This window comes from Eretmochelys imbricata, chromosome 2 (assembly GCF_965152235.1).
Source record: "Eretmochelys imbricata isolate rEreImb1 chromosome 2, rEreImb1.hap1, whole genome shotgun sequence".
In the NCBI taxonomy this organism is placed as follows: domain Eukaryota; kingdom Metazoa; phylum Chordata; order Testudines; family Cheloniidae; genus Eretmochelys; species Eretmochelys imbricata.
This window is the reverse complement of record NC_135573.1, coordinates 21,228,942-21,256,242: the sequence shown is the minus strand read 5'-3', so window position 1 is coordinate 21,256,242 and position 27,301 is coordinate 21,228,942. Positions and strand designations below refer to the sequence as shown.

The window sequence follows — 27,301 nt, the reverse complement described above, 5'->3', positions numbered from 1 at the left end:
GCTCACTTCATCGGATGCATACTGTGGAAAGTACAGAAGATCTTTTTATACACACAAACCATGAAAAAATGGGTGTTTACCACTACAAAAGGTTTTCTCTCCCCCCATCCCACTCTCCTGCTCGTAATAGCTTATCTAAAGTGATCACTCTCCTTACAATGTGTATGATAATCAAGTTGGGCCATTTCCAGCACAAATCCAGGTTTTCTCCCCACCCACAAACCCACTCTCCTGAGGGTAATAGCTTATCTAAGCACAATCTTTACCAAAAGATTTCTGGACAGCTGCTAAAAGGCAAAATGATCAAAGCAGATGACAGGCCAAGCAGCAGAAGCAAGATACTGTCACAAGCTAGTACTTTATAAAATGAGTTAAGAATAGCACAGCCACCTTAGATCTATAAAACAACACAACCAAAAGTGCTACAGCAAAGTGGATAAACATTTAGATGAATGAGAGCTAACTGCAGCTCAGGGTCAATCATTTATTCATTCGTTTCAGAGTAACAGCCATGTTAGTCTGTATTCGCAAAAAGAAAAGGAGTACTTGTGGCACCTTAGAGACTAACCAATTTATTTGAGCATATTCATTGCTACACAGACACCTTTTCAACTGTGGTCGCACTTCTAGGTCATAGCGATCTCTCTCCAAGTCAGGAATCTTAATTGTATCCAGTTAAAAAGACCCCAAAAATTACAACTGTCCAATCACTTCCTTTTTCATATAGTTTCAGTCACTACAATCATATGTAAAGTATGAATAAGAAATCAAAATTAATTGACTGTTTGCAGCTTTGAGACAAACAATCTGTTTAATTTTTGCATGTCTCTCAGCTTGCACGAAGGAAATCAACAAAGTGAGTTTCGCTTTTATTTGTGGTCACTTTCCCTAGGAGATATTTAGTGCAGCAATGTTAAAGGCAACTATTTTCATTTTTTAAAACATCTGTGGAAATGTTTGTATTGATTTTAGGTTTCATAAAAGCTTGTTTTAAAAAAATGTTGAGCTAAATCTAAGTTGACAGCTTCCCCTTTAAACCCACTCTGCCACAGCATACCTAATAAGGGCCCAATCTTTCTCCTGTTTAAGTACACAGCCCTGGAATGAGTTTTACCTGGCTACAGAAGTTTGCCCATGCCATGCTTATTGCAGGATCAGGACCTAAATCAAGGACAGCAGGACTGGGCCTTAAAGGATGCCTCACCCTACCCTCCAAAAATGCAGTTCATCAGTCTAACATGGTTTTTTGATTTTAAATGAATGTCAAATTAAAATATTTCAAACTCAAGAAGACAGTTGGTGGTCCAAAATAAGTAACTTGCAGAGTGGTTAAGTCTTACTTACAGGGACAGAGATAGGCCCTCATTTTGGATTAATATTAAAGGCTCCTTTTAGCAGTCAATGACTTTTGTACAGTATGTTTCAAGGAGATACTGAAGAACTCACTGGCTTTCATCCCACTCGTTACCTCCGGCTTGTGCAATGAAACAAACATCTCCCACCCTCACTGGCATTTACCAATTTCCCTTCACACCAAACCCACATGTCCCAGGCAGGGTTGCCAATTTTGCTTGGACATATTCCTGGAGGTTTTCATCACATGACAAGCGTCAGGGGGTAACCGCGCTAGCCTGTATCCACAAAAACAACAAATAAAGTGCCACCAGAGTCCTTGCCATCACATGACATAATCTTTACTTCCTGCAGGCTCTGGACAATCCTGGACGGTTGGCAACCCTACGAGTCCCAGGTACTCGCGCTCCAGCCTCCCCACCAGAGAAATGCCCCGAGTGCCTCACAAACACAACCTACCCTCCTACCCAGGAAACAACACCCGCAAAATGACACCGTCACCCTCCCACCATCACAGCCGGCCCCCCCACCCAGGGCGTCCCCTGGAAGAAGACACAGCCCCAGCACCCCCTCGCCCCAGCATTACCCGGCGCCCCGGAATTAACCCTCAGCCATCCACCCTCCGAAATCACAACACCCCCCGCTCCCAGGGGGTGCGGCAGAGCTCCTGCTTCCCCACCCCCACCCTAAATAGGAGCTCCCCAAGAATGCCCTGGGCCTGCCAAGGCACCCCCCGCACTTACTGTGCCAGCCGGGCTCCCTCCTCGCCCAGAAAGGCGCTGGGCTTCCCCCGGGCCAGGCCACTCGCAGGCGATTTCTGGAGGCCCGGACGCCGCAGGCTGGAAGCCCTCGGTGCAGCGGCCCGCCCAGCCGACGCCAGCGGCCCTGGGTCATGTGCCCGGGCGCCGGCTGATGAGTCGGTTCCTGCTCGGTGCCCGCCTGCGCCGCGGAGCGTCAGCGCCTCCCGTGGCGGCGGCGGCGGCGGTTCCTATAGGGACGGAGGGGAGCGCGGCCTGCTACCGGCGGAGCCGCCTCAGGCAGGGCCTGAGCCCCCGGCACCAGGTAGGGGGGCTGATGCGTTGCGGGCGCCCCGCCCGGGCAGGGATTGGCGGGAGGCTCCCTGGTGGGGAGGGAGAAGCTGCCAGCAATGGGCGAGAGGCTGATGGGCCTCCCCTCAAGCACTCCGCTTTAGCTGGGTGGATGGAGTGTGTGTGTGTGCGTGTGCGTGATGTTACCCAGTGAGGTTAGTCTCAGTGTGGATGCTCCCAAACCTGGTGCATCTGTTGCCCCTGAGGCGTTTGCAGCTCCCTCTGGCCTGGGGCAGCCTAGTGGTGGCCCTACTGCCACCTCTGTGCCTGCCAGCGGGATGCTGTGGTGTGGCCCCAAGATGTGAAGTGAAGGCCGAGATAGCACAGCTCTTTGCTTGGCATGTTTCACCTGGAAACCCACCCCAGGGTGGTGGGGGGGATCAGCACTAGGACAATAACTGACAGGCAATCTCTGGCCCTGACAAAAGGGAGCACTGAGTGTCTGGGAGGGTGGCCTTGGGAGTATCAGGGATACTTGGCATTTTTCATCCGTAGATCTCAAAGTGTGTTGCAAAGGTCTTTTTTTTTTATCCCTGTTTTAAAGATGGGGAAACTGAGTCATGGGGCAGCTGGGTACTGACACATTCTGCAGAATCTCAATGTAAAATAAAAAAGAAGTTTCTAGCCATAAGGTGCTAAAATGGGTTTATGGAAAATAGATCCTCTCAAACTAACTTGATATCTTTTTTTTGATGGGTTTATAAATTTGGTTGATAAAGGTAATAGTGCTGATGTAATATACTTAGACTTTTGTATGGCATTGGACTTGGCACCATACAACATTTTTGTTAAAAAACTAGAAGCATATAAAATGAACATAGCAAATATTAAATGGATTAAAATCTGGCTAACTGATAGGTCTCAAAATGTAACTGTAGCTGCGGAATTGTCATCAAGCAGTTATGTTTCCAGTGTGGTCTCCCTGGGAGTGGTTCTTGGCTCTGTGCTATTTAACATTTTTATCTATGACATGGAAGAAAACCTAAAATCATCACTGATAAAGTTTACAGTCGATTTTGGTCAATTTCATGGTCATAGGATTTAAAAAATTGTAAATTTCATGATTTCAGCTATTTAAATCTGAAATTTCACAGTGTTGTAATTGTAGAGGGCCTGACCCAAAATGGAGTTGTGGGGGGAGGGGAAGGGTCACATGGTTATTGTAGGGGGGTTGCAGTACTGCTACCCTTACTTCTGCACTGCTGCTGGGCCCTTACTTCTGTGCTGCTGCTGGCAGGGTGCTGCCTTCAGAGCTGGGCGCCTGGTAATAGCCGCTGCTCCCTGGTTGTCCAGCTCTGAAGGCAGCACCGAAATAAGGGTGGTAATACCGTGACACCCCTAAAATAACCTTGTGACCCCCCCCCGCAACTCTCTTTTGGGTCAAGACCCCCAATTTGAGAAACGCTGGTCTCCCCTGTGAAATCTGTATGGTGTAGGGTAAAAGCACAAGAGCTGGGCCCTCAGTCAGTAGCCCCACCCTCTGGCCGCCCAGCTCTGAAGGCAACAGTGTGGAAGTAAAGGTGGCATGGTATGGTATTGCTACCCTTACTTCTTTGCCGCTGTTGGCAGGGCGCTGCCTTCAGAGCTGTGCGCCTGGTAATAGCTGTCGCTCTCTGGTTGTCCAGCTCTGAAGACAGCACCGAAATAAGGGTGGTAATACCGTGACACCCCTAAAATAACCTTGCAACCCCCCCGCAACTCTCTTTTGGGTCAAGATCCCCAATTTGAGAAACGCTGGTCTCCCCTGTGAAATCCTTATAGTGTAGGGTAAAAGCACAAAAAAAGACCTAATTTCACGGGGGGAGATCTCAGATTTCATGGTCTGTGATGTGTTTTTCATGGCCGTGAATTTGGTAGGGCCCTACAGATGACACACAAATTGGGGAACCATTAGAAAAGGGATAGATAATAAGTAAGGATATGATTCTGACATGGAGGTCACAGGTTCCGTAACTTTAGTGGACCTCCGAGACTTCTTTGGCATCAGCCCAGCTGCAGCCGGAGGGCTGGAGCAGCTCTCAGCCACTCCTGCCCTCCTGATGGGGCTTGGAATGTTCAGTTCCCCTCCCCTATGAACAGGTTATTGGCTTCCGTGAATTTTTGCTTATTGCCTGTGATCTGTCTGTGACTTTGATGAAAAATTTCTGTGACAAAATCTTAACCTTAATAATAAGACAAAAATATATTAATGCCTCTATATAAATCCATGATATACGCACATCTTGAATACTGCATGCAGGTCTAGTTGCCCCATCTCAAAAAAGATATATTAGAATTGGAAAAGGTACAAAAAAGGACAATAAAAATGATTAGGGGTATGGAACAGTTTCCGTACGAGGAGAGATTAAAAAGACTGGAACTTTTCAGGTTGGAAAACAGACAATTAACTTATAGACGAGCAATGGTGCATAACTGTAGGAGCAAGCAATCCCATTACAGGTGGGAAGAGTCCCTTAGGAGCTGGTGTGGCAGCCAATGTACCAACAGAGGGAAGGCAGTGAATCAGTGAGAGAGCTAGGCTGCTGGTGGTAGAGCTGCAGTGTTACTTTTGTGACCTTTTTGGTAATAGAGACACATCACTCTTTTCCAGTGTAGGAATTGGGTAATTTTACTAGTGAATGCATTCTTGGGACAGAGTCCTGTCCTTTGTTTGATGGTCTCTAAATAAGTGACAATTGTTAGTCTGTTTCTTCTGAGGGCTGCCTGTTTGTCAGAACAGCCCTTATAATCAGTGGGCATTTTACCTTTAGTGAAACAGTGTGCACGAGAATATGAAAGCCACAAGCCACTTTCTGCAGTATAATGCTGTTCTGCATTGCACCATAGATGTTTGGTGTATCTGGGGTGACATCTTGGCTCCAGTGGAGTCAATGACAAAGCTTCCATTGACTTCAGTGGGGCCAGGATTTCACCCCTGCTCTTCAACATGTGATTAGAGCTGTTGGGACTTTAAGTTGGATATTTGTACTTCTGTTTCTTTTTCCAAACGCTTTATCTCTAAAACCCCTTTTCTGTTATTTCCAAGGGAATTATTTCAAGATGCCTGGGGGTTCAGTGATTTCGTTCAACTGTGTGGATTCTTCTCTATCGTCTCTGAAAAACTGCCAGTCATACATAAACACTGGGATGGATATTGCTACGAATGTTGCTCTTGACCTTGTGGAAAATTGCAGTAAGTAATTGTTTAGAGTACATTATCTTGTTTATTATCACCTTTGAACATTATAGACAGTCCTAAGCATGCATATGTGGGCCTGGAAGCAATAAAAATCCAGCTTCTTTACAGAGAGTAGCAGCTTCTACTGTCCTGTCTACTTTAGGGAGTTATCATTTAAATCACTTCCCTGTCTTGAAAGATAAACCGAATGGAAATATAAATAGCAAGAAAATAATGCTCTAGTTCTTGTACCACAGAAGGCCAATTATATGTCAGTGTTCGCTATTCTGCAGCTTTGCAGAAGATTTAGCAGTGCAGAAAGTGGGGGGAGGGAGACCAATCCAAAAAATCCTAAACTGATTAAAAAATGACTCTGAGTTCGAATGTAGCTCCTTTGTATTTGTTCTGATATTTTCATAAGTGACTAGTGATTTTGGGTGCTCAACTTATAGCACATTTAAGAGGCCTCATCTTCACAAAATGCTGAGCTCCCACTTCTTGAAGGTGCCTCATTCTGGGCATCCAAAAATGGAGGTACCCGAAATCCCTAGTCACTTCTGAAAATCTTGGCCTTCGTGTTTTCTAATGTCAGATGCATGCAATTCTGCTTTTCAAGGGAAAAGTAAAATGTGAGATTCCCTATTCCTACCACCAGTCAGTCAACTTTTCCTGTGCTGTTACTGACCACAGCCAGGATCTGGGTAGTACTCATTACGGGGCTGCCTAAAATGAGTGTTCTCAATTGGAGAAACAATAGCTTGACAAGAGGTCAGAAGGTTGCTTTTCCTTCCAGGATGTACCAGGGTGGCTTTATCTCCAAACAGTCAAACATTCAGATTAATTATAATGAATGAATCTATCTTTTAATAAGAATGGAGACTGAAAATCCTGTGACAACACAACAAAAAGCATATTCATGGCATATCTAATCTGACATTCAACAACAACTAGACTAGATAGGCATCAGTTGGGTTCAGTTACAATGAAGAACAACTTTCTATTTCTAGAATGTTACCTTTCTCCCCTCTTGACCCTTTCAACCAGCCACCATGTCAGAGACAGTGGACAGGATTCTTAGCTGTGTGTCATTCCCATTACGTTGGCAGTGCAAAGGGAGCAAAAAGCTGGCTTAAACAGGCAGCTAGAGATTCCCCTTGCATACAGGAATCTATGGCTGGAGTAAAACTGGTATAACCTGTCCTATATTCCTCTGCTTCTGGTGTCACCCCATCTCTACCCAACTTAGGGGGCATGCTGGGGTATGAGGGAAAGTGCTAGAGAACACGGTATTTCAGCAATCCCAGACACTCAGAATGACCCCTAGTAGTCAGTGTTAGGGGGCTTATTCCTTCACCCACTTACTTCCCTGGTCCTTCTCACATGAACAGAGAGCAACAATACCTGAAGTCCAAAGGTGCAAACAATTTGATGGTGATTGGGGTGAACTTCCAGCAAGCATGATTCCAGTTTCCTTCCTTAGTGTCCCCCTTCCCAGCTCTGACACCACAGAGCCTTACCTGTGTCCCAGTTCCTATTCCTGCCCTTAGCTAAACATGATTCCAATTTCCCCACCCCCATTCCCTGTTCCCATTTCCCCCACCCACACGCTTCCTGATTGACTGCAGACTATATAGTAAAACTTGAGTTCTGCTTCGCTGTATCTTTACCAATCATTTTACTGAAATTTAACTAACCAATCCTGACATATTGTAACATGATTATTTAACCAATTATATCCCACCACCTTAATTAGTTTACACCCAGCAAAATTAATTATACAGCAGACAGAAACAATCACAGAACCAGACAGAGATTATACAGACAAACAGTAGGGAAATGGGGACTACAGTGATAGAACAACAAAGAAATGAGAATTTCACATCCCAGCTATTGATAAGTGAGTTCTTGCCAGACTGGATGCTATCAAACTAAGTTTCCTTTTCCATCTTCTAGGCACTTCCCTTTCTCTGGAGGCGATAGGCATTATCAGGACAGGATTGTATTCCTAACAGCCCAATAGCACCTTATTTGAATGTGACTAGGTTGGAATGTGAGGATGTGACCATTCGCTTCCCAGCTTATGGCTGCCTCTGCTGCTTAGCCAAAGGCCTTAGCCTAAGAACAGGGCCTCAGACTGTCACAGTAAGAGAAGGCCCTTACACCGGCAGACAGTGATTTTGATTCTTTCTTTTATACCTCTATAACTAGCTAAGTGATAAGAATACACCTAAACTCTTAGAGTATAGGCCTTTACAGACAGGCCTGAATATCTATATCCTAACAGTCAGTTATTGCCAGCACAAGTTAAAACAGCCCTGAGGTTGCACAATGTGAAATATGAATGGGAAAATGGGAAATGACTGCCTAAGAAGGAGTACTGCAGAAAGGGATCTGGAGATCACAGTGGCCCACAAGTTAAATATGAGTCAACAGTGTAACACTTGCAAAAAAAGCGAACATCATTCTGGGATGTATTAGCAGGAGTGTTGTAAGCAAGACACAAGAAGTAATTCTTCTGCTCTACTCTGTGCTGATTAGGCCTCAGCTGGAGTATTGTGTCCAGTTCTGGGTGCCACATTTCAGGAAAGATGTGGACAAATCGGAAAAAGTCCAGAGAAGAGCAACAAAAATGATTAAAGGCCTAGAAAACATGACCTATGAGGGAAGATTAAAAAACTTGGGTTTGTTTAGTCTGAAAAAGAGAAGACTGAGAAGGGACATAACAGTTTTCAAGTACATAAAAGGAAAAGGGAGAAGAATTGTTCTTCTTAACCTCTGAGGATAGGTTAAGAATCAGTGGGCTTAAATTGCAGCAAGGGAGGTTTAGGTTGGACATTAGGAAAAACTTCCTAACTGTCAGGGTGGTTAAGCACTGGAATAAATTGCCTAGGAAGGTTGTGGAATCTCCATCGTTGGACATTTTTAAGAGCAGGTTAGACAAAAACTTGTCAGGAATGGCCTAGATCAGGGATCGACAACCTTTGGTGCATGGCCCATCCGGGAAGCGGCATGGGCTGAGGGATGTGCTGGCTGCCGCTTCCCACAGCTCCCATTGGCCTGGAACGGTGAATCGTGGCCAGTGGGAGCTGTGATCGACCGAAACCTGCGGACGCTGCAGGTAAACAAAGCGTCCCGGCCCGCCAACGGATTTCCTTGACAGGCCACATGCCAAAAGTTACCAATTCCTGGTCTAGATAATACTTGGTCCTGCCATGAGTGCAGAGGACTGGACTAGATGACCTCTCGAGGTCCCTTCCAGTCCTACGATTCTGTGATTATGAATTATATGTAACACTCTGGACTAGGACTCAGGAGTTCTATTCCTGGCTCTGCCACTGGCCTGGTGGGTGATCTTGGGCAAGTCATGTAAATTCTGTATGCTGCAGCTTCCTCACCTGTGACATGGGGCTAATGACACTGACCTCCTTTGTAAAATGCTTTGACATCTACAGATGAAAAGTCCTGTATAAGAACAAGGTATTATTATTATTAACACTAATCTATCACACAGGGCCATTTACATGATGAAAATATAACATGGTTACTGTTAATTTAGCTTATGGTACACCTGTGCAAGTATTTTCTGTGCATTTCATTCCTGACTTGGGGTCATTTTCTGCAGACTTGAATGTAATGGTAAGATGTTCAGTTGCATTAATATTTCACTTAAAGATTGTGGAATGGTTTGCTGGGCTGAAGATCACTCTGAAAGGTTCAGAGAAAGATGTGGGACGTGGTGAAGGGCAGAGTTAAATTTCCAAGTATATTGTTAAGGGAAGTGTGCTTCCCCTATGTTGGATCAGAATAGGGCACGTTCCAATTAACAAAGGATCTTGAAAGACAGCTTTTTTTCCTTTTTCGATTGACATCTACAAAAATATAAAATGAACAAGTGTGTAGTCGAGCTCCCCTTGGCTACAGTATCAAAAAGTCAAATTGAGGAAGAAAAAAAGAAAATTAATTTCCAATGGAACAGTACTACTGGGAAGTGCTATTTCTAGGAGAGTAATATATGCCCTTAGAGCTCCTACTTTCTGCTCTCAGAACTCGGTGTGATTATGGAAGTCAACCTGTTCAGTAGTGCGTCGATTCTTTGCTGAAATTGCAGCTTGGGTAGGCTTTAAATTTTATGCACCTGTCATAAATATAAAGGGAAGGGTGAACACCTTTAAATCCCTCCTGGCCAGAGGAAAAACCCCTTCACCTGTAAAGGGTTAAGAAGCTAGGATAACCTTGCTGGCACCTGATCAAAATGACCAATGAGGAGACAAGATAATTTAAAAGCTGGAGGGGGGGGGGGGAAACAAAAGGTTCTCTCTGTCTGTGTGTTGTTTTTGCTGGGACCAGAGCAGGTATGCAGGTCAGAACTCCTGTAAAGGGCTAATAAGCAATCTAGTTAGATATGCGTTAGATTCTGTTTTGTTTAAATGGCTGATAAAATAAGTTGTGCTGAAAGGAATGTATATTCCTGTTTTTGTGTCTTTTTGTAACTTAAGATTTTGCCTAGAGGGATTTTCTATGTTTTGAATCTGATTACCCTGTAAGGTATTTACCATTCTGATTTTATAGAGGTGATTCTTTTACTTTTTTTTCCAGTTAAAATTCTTCTTTTAAGAGCCTGATTGCTTTTTCATTGTTCTTAAGATCCAAGGGTTTGGGTCTGTGTTCATTTATGCAAATTGGTGAGGATTTTTATCAAGCCTTCCCCAGGAAAGGGGGTGTAGAGTTTGGGAGGATTTTGAGCGGGGGAAGACGTTTCCAAGCGGGCTCTTTCCCTGTTATATATTTGTTAGATGCTTGGTGGTGGCAGCAATAAAGTCCAGGGGCAAAAGGTAAAATAGTTTGTACCTTGGGAAGTTTTAACCTAAGCTAGTAAAAATAAGCTTAGGAGGTTTTTCATGCAGGTCCCCACATCTGTACCCTAGAGTTCAGAGTGGGGAAAGAACCTTGACAGCACCTCAGAGAAGTAACAATTGTAATAAACTATTCTGGATCTTGTTTGGACAAGGAATTGGGCTATTCTTTTTAGCCAGCATTGTTTCATGCATAAAAGGGATGTGTTATTCAAACAGTCTTTTTGTCAGAGCTGAGTTGGTTTAATAAGTTTTATTTCCTATATTGAAAAAATAGTTTCAGTCCCCTCTGATTCTTCCCAACCAAGCAGAAGTGTGTGTGTGTGTGGTTTTATTAGAACATCTTGTTTTGATGTTGACATCAGTTTAGGTTTTTTTGCACATATGTACCAAAGGCCAAGTACTATCCTGAAATACATGAGAGTAAGCTGTGTCAGTTTTTTTCAACAGGGCATTGCATTGCGTATTGTGCTTGAGTGCAGAATTTGTTATATAAAGGGTGTTTGGTGCTGAAGGCTGCTGACAACTTTCAGGAATAAAATGCTTTTAAGGGCCTGACTCTGCAAATACTTACCATCAGGCACACTGTTTATACTATATGCAGTACTGTTCTTCGAACCTGGAACTAAAACAATAACATACTAACTTCTAATTTTACAGCAATAAGTGTATTATAACTAGTTTAAGACATTAATGCTAGGGATGTACCGGGCATATTTTCTACAGAAATATGACTATTGTTACTTTGATGAGTTCATGCTGTGTGGTTTTTTTTTTTCGTTTTTTTAAAGATGATAAAGCAGTGATTTGCAAAAGAACATGAGAACAAGCATATGTTTCCAAGTCCAGAGTGCATTAGTAATCTTTAAAGTGTAAATTGTCTTTGATGAATCTAAAATGCTTTTATCCTATGCCGGTCTTGAGCATTTCTTCCTTCCCCCAACCAAGTAGTGTCAATTACTGCAGATTAACATTCTGAACTATTTCTTTTTTACATTTGTTAGTTGCATTTGCAGTGTTCTCCCTCCTTTCCCCGCGGAATGTGTTGGAAACCAGACAGCTTTGTTCCTTTTTCTATTTTCCTTTTTTTTTTCTTTTTTCTTTTCTCATGAGTGGAAGTTGTGAAACAGATGTCAATGTTCAAATGGAGTAAAAAACTACCACCATAACTTGCGAGGGGGAAGGCGTGGGCAAGGTGTAAGCAATATTATTACAAAACAAAATGGAAAGAAACCAGCTCCTCCCCATGCCTCTGTGATGGCCCTCACCTCTGACCTGCCATAGCTTTTTGGGAAAAATCCATACCCAACCTGGGAAAAGATCTTTATTCTTCGTATGGGAGCTGTGGTATCCACACTGCATGAAGTGGAGTTAGCAGCTATATAAATAGATAGTAGTGACCTTATGTTGAATGAAATGGGAGTGTAGCTATTTGTTGAATCGAGAAAGCTGCTGATGGGAAAAGGTGCCAGACTAGGGAGTATGAACTGACAGGATATTCAACAGATTGTACTAATCTTAATAGTCCTTTGTTTTTGACTGTCTTCAGAGGACGTCAAGCACTTCACAAGTATTAGTTAGCCTCACAACTCCCTGTGAGGTAGATAAGAGACGTAGGAATTACTTATTCCACCACTGAAATGAAGCCACTCTTTGGGTGCATCATGACAGTTGCTTAACAACACACAATAACTACACAACAATTTAAGACAGAAAAAGTAAAGTACCATGTCCGATTGGAACAATAAAAGACATCCTATATAGGAAGAGTGCAGTTACCTGAGTTTGGAATTTCAGACAGGACAGTAGGGTTAATGTGCTTACTTTTATAATAGGAGCCCCTGTTTCTTTCATGACCATGAGCAGTCAGAGCTTTGGTTTGATGTCTCATCTGAAGGATGGCACAAGAGCAATACAGAGCTGTCTAATCCCATATTGTGGTTGCCACCAGCTGAATTGAAATTGCTACTTCCCTATAGCACCTACATTTCCTTCAGGGTATCTCTCATCCAAATACGGACCGAGCCCACCTCTGCTTAGCTTGTGAGGTATAACAGGTTCATGAGACAAGATAACATGGCTGCTGGTCGGCACAAATATCGGGTTAAGCTGCAATAGTTCACTTTATTCCCTCTGAGGCCCTTTGTAAAATCTGTCTTTAAGATTCTTCAGTACAGTCTCTGTAATAACAAACACTTAGCTCTGTTCAGAATTAACTGGGGTGGGGCTGTAACTTTACAAGGACACATGCTTGAGGGTTTTAGGCTAGACATTTCAAGTTCTTGTAACCTCTTTGCACATGTAAGTTCCATACCAAAGTTTTATCCATCTTTTACTCTCCGCTAAGTCTTTCACAAGTTGAAGTAGCCTGATTGGTCACAGGATTCCAGTGGGGGTGTTTTCCATTATTAGATAGACTTTTTTTATATCTCTTACAATATATAACTTTATTGAAATTTAAGCACAGTTCACACTGTACTATACATTGGAATGCGCAATCTGGGAAAGAGATAGGAGCAGTTCCTTTGAAGCTGTGGTGATATATACCTGCTGATAATCTGGCCCCATATGTAGGGAAGGATGATCTTGTGTACAGGAAAAGTGTGATTTAGAAGATCTGTTTCTGTATAACCTTTGGAAAGTTCACTTTACTTTTCTGTGATTCAGTTACCCTATCTGCAGAATAGAATAATATTTCAACTTCTTCAAATGTGTATTGTGAGCAGAGTCTTCCCCAGGAACTGAAATTAGAGGGGGTGTTCAAATTTGACAGAGGAAGGTTGAAAAATGACTGAACTGGCAACACTGCAATGATGTAACTAGTTGACACTGCATGTAACTGGGGCAGGGCTGGTGGGGGAGTTCAGGAGGGTGTACATGGGAAATCCCTGATTGTGAGGAGTAAGACCTTAATCCTGCAAAGACAACTGCTTCACATGACCGGTTCTGTTGAGCTAAGTGGAACTAGGAACTACGCACAGTTTAAAGTTAAGCAGGTGCATAGGTCTTCGTAGGTTTGAGCCTAATTTTTTAACGTTTGTGAATTACTTTGGGAATCCCAGTGGAAGATACTACAGAAGTACAAAGTATTATTATTTATTGTGTTGTAGTAAAGAGATCTGCTTACACCCAGTAATCGGAAGCAAAAGAACAACAGTATCTAAACAACATATAAAATCTTCATGAGTCATTCAAGAATTTAAACATTCAGGATTACACATTTTGTATCTTTTTTTCTCCTTGGTGCATCTGAGCATTACTTTGCTTTCCTAACTACTGCTGCACTCTGGGAGCTCCTCATCAAGCTATGTGAATGAGGACTCCTAAGGCTGTTTCCTCTGAGAAGCCCACAGTTTGAGTCCATCTGATACATTAGATGCTTAGACTGTTTTGGCAATGAGCATTACATCAGTCATGTAAAATTTCATTAGCCATTCTGCTGCTCAGTCCCCCAGTGCATTTAAATCCATCTGAACTTTCTTTCAATCCTACATAAATGTTTACTGAAAGAAACAAATCACTATTATTAATTATTCAGGACATTTATTGCAATTTATGAATTTGTGTGGCATCTAGCATGCAGCACTAAGCCTGGTTAGAGCTACTCTAATACGAGTAAAGAATAATATTAAAGCACTAATTTTGCAAACCTTCTGCTTATGTGAATAGTACCATTGACTTCAGTGAAGCTGCTGTTGTGATTAAAGACTACTCGCGTGTGTGAGCGTTGGCAGGTTTGGTCTCATAGCACTGGCAATGTCCTTGATGTTGTTAAAGAGACAAAATAGACAGTCCCTGTCAGCTAGTTCAGACAACATATTTAGACTTGTAAAAACAAGTTTCTATCAAACGAATATTAAAGGGACACATCATTTTGAAATCTAGTGTGTGTGTGAGAGAGAGTTAAAAGTAGTGTCAAGCTCTACACCCACCCCTGATCCTCCTGGCAATTTTTATTGTTCAAAAGTCACATTTTCCTTTCTTTTGTTTTTTAATGTTCTTTTTGCTCTTCTGTTGCTGTATAAAAGACCCACACAAACACAATGGAAAACTATGTATAGTCAATTCCACTGTTTCTTCTGTACAGTCATAGTGCTGTCATATGGACTCTTTCTCTGGACTGAGGCTACATTTAAGCATGTGCTAAATCTTAAGCATCCATTGAAGATAGTGGACCACTCAAGCATTTAAAGTTGAGCACATGTTCAAGTGCTTGGCTCGATGGGGGCTGTAGCAGGCAAAGTATCTGGAAGTGAAATTTGCTAGAAACTAATTATGAATAAGCATGAAGCCAACTTGTCTATGGTTTCAGAGTAACAGCCATGTTAGTCTGTATTCGCAAAAAGAAAAGGAGTACTTGTGGCACCTTAGAGACTAACCAATTTATTTGAGCATAAGCTTTCGTGAGTACAGCTCACTTCATCGGATGCATACTGTGGAAACTGCAGAAGACATTATATACACAGAGACCATGAAACAATAAACTTCCTCCCACCCCACTCTCCTGCTGGTAATAGCTTATCTAAAGTGATCACTCTCTTTACAATGTGTATGATAATCAAGTTGGGCCATTTCCAGCACAAATCCAGGTTTGTTCTGGAAGTGGCCCACCTTGATTATCATACACATTGTAAAGAGAATGGTCACTTTGGATGGGCTATTACCAGCAGGAGAGTGAGTTTGTGGGGGGGGGGGGGAGGGGGGCGGAGGGTGAGAAAATAAATTGGTTAGTCTCTAAGGTGCCACAAGTACTCCTTTTCTAGTCTATGGTATTTTCATTGCTTTAGCTCAGTGCTATGCAAATGTAAACTACATAAAACTTACAAAAACCTATTTCCATTTTAATAAACTAATATGTTCTGAGTATGCAGTGTTGTTGTAGCTATGTCAATCCCAGGATGTTAGAGAGACAAAGTGGTTAAGATAATACCTTTTATTGGACCAACTTCTATTGGTGAAAGAGACAAGCTACACAGGAAGAGCTCTGTGTAGCTCAAAAGCTAGTCTTTCACCAACGGAAGTTGGTTCAATAAAATATATTACCTTACCCACCTTGTCTCTCTAATATGTTTGAGTATCAGATGAAAAAGCTTACTTTTTTCAATAATGGGTCTAGATTCTTCTGTCATTTATGTCAGCATAAATCTAGAGTAATTCTGTTCGTGTAAACTGATTTACTTTGTGTTTACACCAGTGTAATTGAAAGCAGAATTTGCTTCATTTTTTTTTACTTGACACTGTCTTAACACTGGTCTCAATTATATGAACTGCTTATGACAGGGTCAGGCCAGATGGCTACTGGAGAGTGATAGAGGGCAGATATATTAGCCCCAGGTTAAGTAGGTCCCTTTTCTCTGGGTAAGGTAACAGGGAAGGTGGTGTTTTTTGTTTTTTTTTTTGTTTTTTTTTTTGTTTTTTTTTTTTTGTTTTTTTGGTTTTTTTTTTGGAAACAGAAAAGAAGTTTATTTGTAACACTTACAAGAATTACCAAAGGAAACAAAACAAACTATGCAACAAAACAACGCAAACAGAAGGTATAACACAGCAGCTTTCAGGAGGGAGAAGTGTTCAGGCTAGCCTGGGCCCAGAGCGGTGGGGCTTCCTCGACACTCGTGGTCTTCCACCCCCTTGAATTACCTAGGGCCGCGCCCAGTGTCACCGATTATCCCTCTCCTGAGAGTGCCTGGCAAGATGGGCACGGCTGCGGGGTGGGTGGATTAGGGGTGGGGGGGTAGACACCCATGTATTATAGGACCCCTCCTAGATGACAGTAATGATGGTATCCACAGCGGCAACGGCTGGGGCTGGCGTCTCTCGCTCTTCCCCTCAATTAAAGGGTCAGACGGAGGGAACCGGACGGGGTCACCGAGCAGAGAACCCCGGACAGTGCCCACCGCTCCTCGAAGGCATCAAGGGAGTCGGTGGATGCCGCCCAGAGGAACTCCGCCCGGATACGTAAATGTACTGAGGATCGGAAAAAGGCCCTACAATCGCAGGACGTTTCATGGGCCAACCTCCCCTCTCTGATTTTATAAATGGCTGTTTTAGCCAAGGCTAGGAGGAGGTTAACCAGGAGGTCTCGCGACTTTGTGGGGCCACGGATGGGGAGTGTATAGATAAAAAGGTGAGGGGAGAAATGAAGCCAAAAGCTCAATAGAATATTTGTGAGGAGCCGGAAAAGGGGCTGCAATCTGGCACACTCTAAATATACGTGCACCAGGGTTTCCCTCATATTACAAAAAGGGCAAGTATCCGGGATGGGGGTAAACCATGACAAAAACACGCCCGTGCTCACAGCTCCGTGAAGGAGCTGCCAACTGATGTCCCCGACGGGCCTCGGGACCAAGGTGGAATACAGGCTGGCCCACCGAGGTTGCTCACCCTCCAAGGGTGGCAGGAGGTCCCACCACTTTGTATCGGGGCGGAACACCAGGGTGTGGGCGTGAAGGGTATGAAGCGTGAGTGTGTATAAATAATTCCGTGGTGCGATCTGAAAACTGACCGGCTGCAGTTCATGCAGTCGGCTTGCAGTGAAAGGGTGAGGGGTTTGTTGGGATCGGCACGGTAGGGGCCCAATGGAAAGGTCCAGCGGGCCTGGGGTAGAGGATGGGCAGGGTGCACCCTTGCGCAAGGCTTGGTTGACATAAGCCCGAGCAGTGGGGGTCAAGGCGGCCTTCACCTCCTGAAGTACGTGCCGGGGGGTACGAGGGCTGGAGAGCCCCATGCGCCGAGCGAGCGTCAGGGGATCCAGCCAGTCTCTCCGGTCATAGTCCAGGAGGTCTCCGACTCTCGTGACTTCCGCCAGGACCAACCTCTGGCACACCGAGCGGGACTCCGCCACCTGCACACGGAGTTGGGGATTGTGTAGCAGGGGCTCCGTGAGGAGATCTGCTCCCACGGTGGCCACCATGGACCTGGTCGTTAGAAACAGTTTCCAGGTCCGGAGGAGGTCCTGGTAGAAGACCGGCAGCCCGGAGAGGTCTCGCGGAAAACCTCTCGGACAAAGATAAAAGAGCTGCCAGTCGTATCGGAGCCCTTGGAAGCGGCGCAGGAAGGCGTGCGCCAGTGTGCTCCACGCCGAACTACTTGCACTATAAAGGAGCCTCTGCAGGGCCTGGAGGCGGAAAACGCGGACCTGAGCGTACAGACACTTCAGGCCCTGCCCTCCTTCCTTCAGGGGTAAATGAAGAACTCCAACAGGGGCCCAGTGCATTCCTGACCAAAAGAACTCTATAATCAATCTCCGGAGGTGGGTCAGGAAACCTGGGGCTGGGGCCAGGGTGTTGAGCCGGTACCAGAGCGTGGACAGGACTAGTTGGTTAAGCACCAGTGCTCTCCCTCGGAGGGAGAGACATCGGAGTAGCCTCGTCCATTTCTGGATCCGCTCTATCACCCCGCCCTCTAAATTTTGCCAGTGCTCCGGCGGGGAAGGGTGCGTGGCGAAAAGGTAAACGCCGAGATAGAGCAGTGGACCCACACTCCACCGGATGGTCTGAAGCTTACCTGCCGCCAGTCCCCCACCACCAAGCCAGAGCTCTTGACCCAGTTGACTCGGGCGGAGGAGGCTGCCGAATAGATGGCCTGGCATGCCTCCACTCGCGCCAAGTCGCCCGGGTCCTGGACCACGAGGAGTACGTCATCGGCGTACGCCGACAGGACCAGCCGCAGCTCCGGCTCCCGCAGCACCAACCCTGTCATCCTCCTGCGGAGGAGACAGAGGAAAGGCTCGATCGCCAGAGTGTACAACTGGCCCGAGAGGGGGCACCCCTGCCGCACTCCTCGCCCGAAGCTGACCGGTTCAGTCAGGGTCCATTGAGCCTAACCAAACACTCTGCGGAGGCATACAGCACCCGGAGAAAACTCACAAACTGAGGTCCGAATCCAAACGCCTGCAGAGTGCTCAGGAGGTACCCATGGTCTACTCTATCGAACGCCTTCTCCTGATCAAGAGACAGGAGGGCGAACGACAGACCATCTCTGTGCCCGAGTTCCAAAAGGTCTCTGACTAGAATTAGTTTGTCAAAAATGCTGCGACCCGGGACAGTATAGGTCTGGTCTGGGTGGATCACGTCCGCCATCACGGACCCTAGCCACAGTGAGATTGCTTTCGCTACGATTTTGTAATCCGTGCTAAGGAGTGAGACGGGACGCCAGTTTCGTAAATCACAGAGGTCCCCCTTCTTCGGCAGCAAGGCGAGCACCGCTCGCCTGCACGACAGAGGGAGGACCCTGCTCTGCAAGGACTCAGCCCAGACAGTGACTAGGTCTGGGCCGAGGATGTCCCAGAACGCGTGGTAAAACTCCGCGGTCAGCCCATCCATGCCCGGAGATTTATTGGTGGGCATGCGACGGAGGGCTTCTGAGAACTCGGCCAGGGTGAGGGGCAGCTCTAGCCAGTCTCGGTCGCCCACGCTGACTGTGGAGAGTTCCTCCCAGAGCACCCCGCAAACTCCAGGATCGGTCGGATCCAGGGAGAAAAGGCTTGTGTGGGAGGGCCCATGACTTCTACACATCTCCTCCGGATCCGTGAGGGGGGTGCCGTCTTCCGCAAGAAGGCAGGTGACGTGTTTCTTGGCCCCCCTCGTTTTCTCCAGGGCATAGAAGAAGCGGGAGCCGCGGTCCATCTCCTGAAGGAGGCGGATGCGGGACCGAACGAAGGCACCTCGGGCCCGGTGGCCCTCAAGGGCCCAGAGCTCCTCCCGCTTCTCCCGGCACGCTCCGCAGAGGGACGGGTCCTCGGGGTTGGCGGCCAGGCGCCTCTCCATCTCTAAGACCTCCCGTTCCAACTGCTCTTTCGCCGCATTTCTCCGTCGGCTGGTGCCCTGAGTGTAGTCACGGCAGAAGAGCTTGGCGCTCACCTTCCCTAGGTCCCACCATCGCCACGCCGAGGGAAAGGCACACCGCTGCTCTCGCCAGGCCAGCCAAAACTCCCGGAAGGACGTCACGAAGCCCTCATCCTCCAACAGGCTGTTGTTAAAGTGCCAATAGGCCGGCCCCGGCCCCAACCTCTCTGCACGGAGGGAGGCCATTATGGTGGCTAGATGATGGTCGGAAAATGGGGCCGGCCGAATGTTGGAGGAGTGGGCCTGTGAAAGATGGAAACAGGATAAATAAATATGGTCCAACTGAGAGTGGTGTGACTGATGGGCCTCCACCTGGACAAAGGTGAATGTGGAAGTGTCATCTGGGTGGTGGTCACGCCAGACATCCACTAGGGAGTGATGTTCAACTATTTCTCGGAGAATGTTCGCAGCGGCCGGGCTCAGCTCGGCCCCTGAGCGGTCCTGTTCCTCAAGGGTGGTGTTAAAGTCCCCTCCCAGGACTAAGCACTCGTGAGAATCTAGGGTGCCGAGGAAGTCAGACACCCGCTGATAGAATTGCGGCCTCTTCGGGCTCGTTGTCGGGGCATAGATGTTAACAAGGTTGACCACGAGCCCCTCCATACGGACTCGGAGCTGCAGCAGGTGGCCCGGCACGGCCTCAGTGACCCCTAGCACCTCGGGCCATAGGTTGGGGGAGAACAGGGTCGCCACTCCAGCTTGTCGAATCGTGAAGTGGCTGAAGTAGACCCTGTCCTTCCACTCCAGCCGCCAGCTGTCCTTGGCAGTCGGATCCGTATGGGTCTCCTGCAGGAAAACCACAGAGTATCCCCCTTCCCGAAGGTAAGCGAGCACCTGGGACCTGCGGAGAGCCATCCTACAGCCCCTGATGCTCAAAGTTGCAATAATGAGGGGCGTCATGCGGGGGGGTGGGGGTTCCTTGTTGGCGGGGGTGTTTGCAGCCCCCGGCGGGTCGCGCAACAATCCGTGACCCATCCCATAAGTGAGTAAATTGTCACGGAAGCTGCGGGCCCGCCCGTAGGCCGCGGCACCATGCCTTCCTTTCCCTTTACCCTCCTTTATAAGGGCCCTTGTGGCCTGGAGGATGTGATCAAAGTCCCCCCATAGCTGGAGAGCTAGCTGTACCCTGTTGCGAGAGCCACGGATGTCTTCTAAAAACTGTCGCAATGCTTTTCGCAGCTCATTGGGGGGTGGGATTGCGATTTCCGGGTTATTCCCTGGTGGGGCTCTTGGTGCAGCCTCGTGGTCCGCTGAGGCGGGTAGGCAGGGTGCAGACCACCAACGGGGCGTCTGACAGGCTAAAGTTATTAGGTCCGTCTCAAGCCTTGGGGTAGAAGAGGATGGCGGAGGGAAAATTGCAGCTCCTAATGGGTCGCGGCAGGAAAATGCAAAAACTGCTCCTTGGGGGGGATCCGCAAAAAACGGGAAAGAAATAACCCCAGGGGCGGCAATAGCATTGCAGGAAGAGGTGGATGGCAGAGACAGGGGTGGAGGCGGGGGCAGAGGCGAGGCTCTGGGCTTCGGGAGGCAAACAGCTGAGAGGGTGCTTCCCGAACAGATTCGAGGGTTAAGGGGGTGGGGAGGGGGCTCCCAGTGATGCTAGGCGCAGGCTCTGTGGTAGATTTGGCAACCATGACTTCAGGTGGTGGACCACCTTCTGCAGGGTGCTCGCCCGGGAAGGCGGTTAGGGGGAGGGAGCATGGGGAAAGGGGGACTGGGGTAAGGTTGCCGAGATCGAGGCCAGCCGGCAGTAGATCATTCTCTCTCTGGGTGACCGGGGTCAAACCTAGGGCCTCGATCTCCTCATACATGGAGGAAAGGTCATCTTCTGCCACCCCGGGGGTCTCCCCTCTGGCGCCCGCTACGACGGTTGCTTCGGGGTTTGCGGGTGGTTTGGGTTATATTCGGGCAGAAGGGGCTTCCTCAGGGGTCTCGGAGGGGAGGGTCTCCCATGGAGCCTTCCAGTGCTATTTTGTCTTCCCTTCCTGACACCGGCGGATGGATCTCTCTCGTGGGCATAGCGGAAGGCTCAGTGTCAGTGCCTCCCTTCCTGGTCTTCCGGGGGGCCTCCGCATCGGATGGGTGCAGCGGAGCTCGAGCCTTCCGCTTGCCTTGCTTTCCCTGGACTAGGGTCCAGCCCTCCATAGCATCGTTTGGGGGCTGGTTAGCAGGGGTCGTGTCGGGGGGCAGAGGCGATGGTTCAGAGGCTCGGGGGGGTAACGGTGAGGCAACATGAGAGGGAGGGGCGGTTCTGCTTGGGGCGGGCCCTCTCCTATGCCCGGTAATATCTTTGCTGCACTCTCCTCTATAGGCTCTGCTGGATTGTTAACAGCAAGGGCAGGGCTCCCTCGCTCGTCTGGGCATTGTAGGGGAGGTGTCTCTTGGGCCCGGGCAGGAGCAGCAGTGGATCGAGCAGGAGGAGAGATGGTTTCAGATGTTGGGCGGCCAGGGGCGCCGGCAACGACGGAGCCGATGTCCTGCCGGGTCTCGGGAGTCTCTGGTGCCCCTCCCCGCCGGGCCAAGGGGCAGTCTCTTCGGACATGCCCCGCTGATTGGCAGAGGTAGCACCGGGGCTCTCCTGTGGAATAGTAGACCCGATAGCGGGCTCCCTGGTAGGGGACTAGGAAGGACCCCTCGAGCGCCTCTCCGTCACGCGCCGGCGGCGGCGGTAGAAGCTGCACTTGCCGGCGGAACGAAAAGACGTGACGGAGGGTGGGGTCCTTGCAGCCCAACGGGAGAGGGCGAGACGGGCACCAGGAGGCAACGGACGCCATGCTTCCTGGTCATGGTGGGAAAGGGGCCTCGGCCGCTATTGATGGTAGCAGAGGCGGTGGGTGGGCGAGATGACGAGGCGGCAGGCGGGGGGGGAGGGTGCCTCCGCCTGGGCATATGCCCTGGGGGCCGGGGGAGGGACGCTCGCAGAGCTGGTGGAGGGAACAGCGGGGAGGGATGCCATGGTCGATGATGAGGCCACAGCGGTGGGGGCAGCCTCTGCCATGGAGGGCTTGGTGGTTGTGGCGGGGCCCTTCCCCTTCTTTGCACCCTGGCCTTTCCAGCTAACCGGGGGGGCTTTCCTAGAATCTGGGGGGGCGGTGGGCGTAGCAGCGGTAATAGTCGCCCTGGTGCCTCCGGCTGCCGATGCCCCAGTGGGGGCGGTGGCAGGTGTTTTGGCAGCAGTGGTGGGGAAGGGGGCTTGGGGGTTGGGCAGGGGGGTAGGTGGGGGAGGGGCAACTGAGGTTGTTAGGGGGTCCTCACCCCTCTCATTCCCCGCCATCGTGAGCAGGGAGAGATGGGGAGACACCAGAAGGAGGAGGGGGAAGCAGATTAACCGCTTCTCCCTGTTGGGCTGCAGGTGAGGGGGGCCAAATGGGTCGGACTGGACAGGGGAAGGAAACAGGAGTTGGGGTCAGGTAGTAGGGGCAAACTGTGGGGTGGGCAGTCCGGGGGTGGGGAACGCGGACCCACGCGCGTTTATCCAAAGAGTCTCGTTTGGTCAGCTGTTGTGTCTGGTCCGGATGATGGAATTCAAAGCAAGCAGTTGAGGCTAGAGGCAGATGGCAGGTTGCCAGCGGGGGGGCCTTGACGGTTGTAGTAGTGTTGGGGGGGGCACCGATGGATCAGGGGGCAGCTCCGTGCCACACCCCCTGTGCCCCGCACAAACACAGTTAAGATGCAGTCAAACTCCCCCCACACGAGAGTACAGTTCAAAAGTTACTCAGTCTTACGGCCCCCTCCACGATGATTTGTAGCTTCCCCGGGCGATGTCTCTGTCAGCTGTCTTCTCTCCCGGTCTTTGTGGAGCATTGCAAAAATGCCAAGCAGAGATAAGAAGACTATTAATTCCGGGTCCACAAACAAACAGCAAAACGGTTGGGTCTGGGGGCGTCCACTCCCCTCCTCTGGGGAGCGGGTCAGCAGTCCTTCCCCCTCCTCCGGGGGTTGCAGCTGAAGCAATAGCAGCGTCCGAGGGCAGGCGTGGGGGGGCTGGCAGGCAAGCTGCCAGCCGACCAGCACTCGAACGGCAGCAAAGAAAAACAGCAAAAAAATCCCACCAAAAAAACGAAGAAAAAGTGTCTGGCCCGGTTGTGGGGGGGGGTGCTAAAGCAGGGGCAAAAAGCAAGGAAAGCCCAGGCCAGAGGGCAGCAGGAGAGGGTTCGAACGGAGCCTTTTTCCCTGTAGAGGGAAGAAAGTTTGCTATAAATTATGTGGAGCACCTGAAGCCAATTAGAGCACCTGAAGCCAGTCACCTGATAACCCCCCCCCCCCCCCCCCCGCTTCAATCAGACAAGGGAAGGAGTTGAAGCAGAGTGGATTGGTGTTGGAGCAGAGAGCAGTTTGGAGGGAAGCAGAGGAGAGACCCATCAAAGTAGTGCCGGCAATTTGCCACAGTAGGTAGAAAGCACTGCAGGACATCTACATGAAATATTTGCAGACTAGATCAGGTTCTCTGATATGCTAAAATCAATTTAGGTCACTCCACTGGTGCAAACCTGCCTTAAACCTTGATCAAGCACTTTGATAATGGTGTACCGTAATCAGCTGACTTGGGTCAGCATATTGTGAGACAGGGGTCTATACCCAGCTGTGCCAGAAGTGACCTTGTGGCAACTCTCTTACCTCACTGAGGGAAATATGCTTGTCGGATTCCCAAGGTGAGGGTAGGAGGCCTTGCTCAATAATAAGGGCTGTGAAGTACACAGAATTACTAACAGCCATCAGAATAGCTGAGACTAGAATTCTTGAGCTATTCTTGGCTTCCAACCCAGCACTTCATCTCTTAGACCAATGGTTCTCAACGCGCGGGCAGCTTGCGGCCGAATCAGCACACATCTGCAGCCCATGTGACATTCTCAGAGCCATACACGTAGTGTAGATTTTGTGTACATGCGGCCCACATAACACAGAGAGAGCTGCATATGTGGCCCACAATGGTAAATAGGTTGAGAATCAGTGTCTTTGACTAAAGGGGCAGCTGTTACTGCAGTATTACATCTGGAGCTGAAGATGTGTGGTGCTGGGGAACATGCTCAGTGCAGATAGGAGGTCAGTGCAGATAAAATGTTTGGAGATTTTAGCAGCAAGTCTCTAAACAGTTCTACTGAGCATTTGTAAATGGAGATTTCATCACCTGACCAAATCTAGGTGGAATTTCATGGGGACAGCAAAAGGCACCTCCGGGAGCTCTAGGACTCTCCTCCTGCCAAATGTCATATTCCTGCCCTAAAATGTGGAAGAACTAGAAGTCTTCAAAAAACGGTGGGGTAAAATACTAAACAAAAAACTATTATCAAAAATTCTGTTTTTCCCTAAATGTGTTCTTGGAAATGACTCAACCATTTGTGCTGAAACTTTCCAAAAAAATTCATCCTGAAGCACAAACCTGTGGCAAATTTCAGCCCAAATGATTAAAGTTTGGCAAAGTTATAAATAACTGAAAACAGGAGCTAACAATGGGAAGTGATAGGCATGCTTAACTGTAGGCATTGCTGCCAGCTCTGCCTATAATTAAAGTGGCAAGATTAATGGTTTTTACCGACACCCTGTTTCCTGGCAACTGATGGCCTGGCCCTTACCCCCTGCAAGGTGAGAGCTAAAGGGTTGGAGAACAAAGGAATCAGGTGACCTCCTGGCCTAGAAAAGGGATAAAGCCCAGAGGAGGAGGGACTGGAGGGAGTTTCAGTTTGGGGCTGGCTGGGACATGGAGTGAAGCGCAGACAGGGTTGTCTGGCTCACTGCCCCCCAAAATGGACCCAGCTGAGGGGTCCTGTTCTCTTCACCTGCAAACTCTGATTTAGACCATGTTCCTGTCGTCTAATAAACCTTCTGTTTTACTGGCTGGCTGAGAGTCACGTCTGACTGTGGAGTTGGGGTGCAGGACCCTCTGGCTTCCCCAAGACCCCACCTGGGCGGACTCGCTGGGGGAAGTGCATGGAGGGGCAGAGGATGCTGAATGCTCCGAGGTCAGACCCAGGAAGGTGGAAGCTGGGTGAGCTTTGTGTCCTGAAGACAGGCTGCTCACAGAAAGGAGACTTCCCCAGATTCCTGACTGGCTTCATGGGGAGCAGTTCCAGAGCATTGCCCAGGGACCCCGTGACAACTGGTGGCAGCTACTCCACCATGATCATGTATTGTCCACCATCATGTGAATAAACACCACACATGTAGATTTATAAATAAAGAAGGTAACTGTGTGTAGCTGAAAATCAGGAATGTCCTTTTTTTCAGTCCGTCTTGGATTTACAGAAATAATGTTTTTGTCAGCTTCAGCACTCTGGCCAATTGTAGGAGCTGCCAGCTGTAGGAGCTGCCAGCCCTTTGAGCTGGTGATATTGACAGCAAGCTTGCACTATCGCCTTCTGCAGTTGGCTACTGGTCAGCTGAATCAGGGCAATCCTCTCTGTCAATAGCTGGGCTTGTGAAAATATTTTTGTTGTTGCTTTCCAGGTCCCAAAGGACTTTCTGGCTCACTACTATGTACAAGCCTGTGGGTGTTCCAGAACGTTAGTGGTACGATTCTTTGGCATACACCCAAGACTTAACTGGCCTGGACAGCTCTGGCTCTCCCTGCTTTTCCGCTTTGCCAGTAATGTCTACCTCCCTCGTCGCTCCCCACCCCATTTGTCTTTCTCTCACAGTGTCCTTGTGATTTCCCTCATGTTTCACACTGCACCTTTCCCAAGGACATTTTAAATGTGAATTTAGATCTCTGCAAATCCCATTGGCTTTTTTTTTTTTTTTTTGTAACTAAGAACACTTGGCTTTCCTTCATTGCCATTTTAACGTGATGTTGGAAGGGGGCTATTTCAAATGTCACTGGCTCTTTTGGTGGCCTTTCTGGAACTCTGCAATGTCACCTGTTTTAAATTTCTTCTGCTCTGTAAAAAGCAGGGCCCAATGCATGTGAAATGGGAATGGTGACCACCTGTACCTCTGAACGCAGATGATTTTTCTTTTTCTAATTTGTTTTGTAATTAGAAATTCATATTTATTGTTCTTACAGCACCTATAACATGGCATGTAACTTAACACCATATACATTCAAGTAAACTTACTGCATGTGCATGAAATGGCCCATGATATGGTTACTCTGGGGACTATAACAGAATTTTCTAACTTGTGCTTTTAACATGTGCATTGCAATAGCGCAGAATGTTGGGAAGTATAAATCATCCTGCTCTATTATTCCTATTGCTAGTGTGTATCATTTTCTGCTAAGATATAAAAAAGGCAAGGTGGCTTCCCTGAAGGGAGGCTGCAGTATAAACGCTAGACTGGTACTTGGTTGTCTGCCCTTAGAAATGGGCAGTACATAGTTGTGCTGACCAAGGAGCACAGCACTGGGAATTGTGACTCTTTCCCTTATGTTCTTGCTCCAGGAGGGATGTAAACTGTGTCAGCTCATTTCCTGGCACATCTTAATTCACCCTGTATACAAGCTTATTTGTGCCTGGCTCTGCCCACTCCCAGCCTTTCTGTGACCCCTTGTGTTGAACAGACTTCAGTCCCAATGGCTTTTAGTCTGGTTCCTTTAATAACTGGTGCATTTAAAAAACAATTTATGATTTTTTTTTAACAAAATCAAGAAAAATCAACCCCGGCTGATACTCAATCTGCTGTTCATCTAGTTGGGCCGAGATAGTACACTGCACGTGGTATTAATGATGACAAACTGTGGGATCCTTGCATTGCACAGGTAGAGTGGGCTATGCAGGGGTAGTTCTCCTCAAGACTTATCAGTGGTATTATAATGCTGTTTCCTAATTACAGTAAAACCTCAGAGTTACGAACACCAGAGTTATGAACTGACTGGTCAACCACACACCTCATTTGGAACTGGAAGTACACAGTCAGGCAGCGGAAGAGAGAGAGAGACACACACACACGCACACACATAAATACAGTACTGTGTTAAATGTAAATTACTAAACAAAATAAAGGGAAAGTTTTAAAAAAAAGATTTGACAAGGTAAGGAAACAGTTTCTGTGCTTGTTTCATTTAAATTAAAAGCA

The 27,301-nt window shown here is 47.8% G+C and overlaps 2 protein-coding genes across 2 annotated transcripts in view; one reads left to right on the top strand and one right to left on the bottom strand.

Annotated features, from left to right (window-relative positions):
- Positions 1-2,242, bottom strand: part of WASHC5 (WASH complex subunit 5) — a 34,736-nt gene extending 32,494 nt beyond the window's left edge. The window contains exon 1 of the mRNA XM_077809800.1: positions 2,097-2,242. The gene's annotated coding sequence lies outside the window, so the exon portion shown is untranslated. The remainder of the gene's footprint in view (positions 1-2,096) is intronic.
- The window catches only part of NSMCE2 (NSE2 SUMO ligase component of SMC5/6 complex), a 185,863-nt gene continuing 160,622 nt past the window's right edge, over positions 2,061-27,301 (top strand). Inside the window, exons 1-2 of the mRNA XM_077809804.1 lie at positions 2,061-2,415; positions 5,467-5,613. Of these exons, the coding sequence (XP_077665930.1) occupies positions 2,061-2,415; positions 5,467-5,613 (502 nt within the window). The remainder of the gene's footprint in view (positions 2,416-5,466; positions 5,614-27,301) is intronic.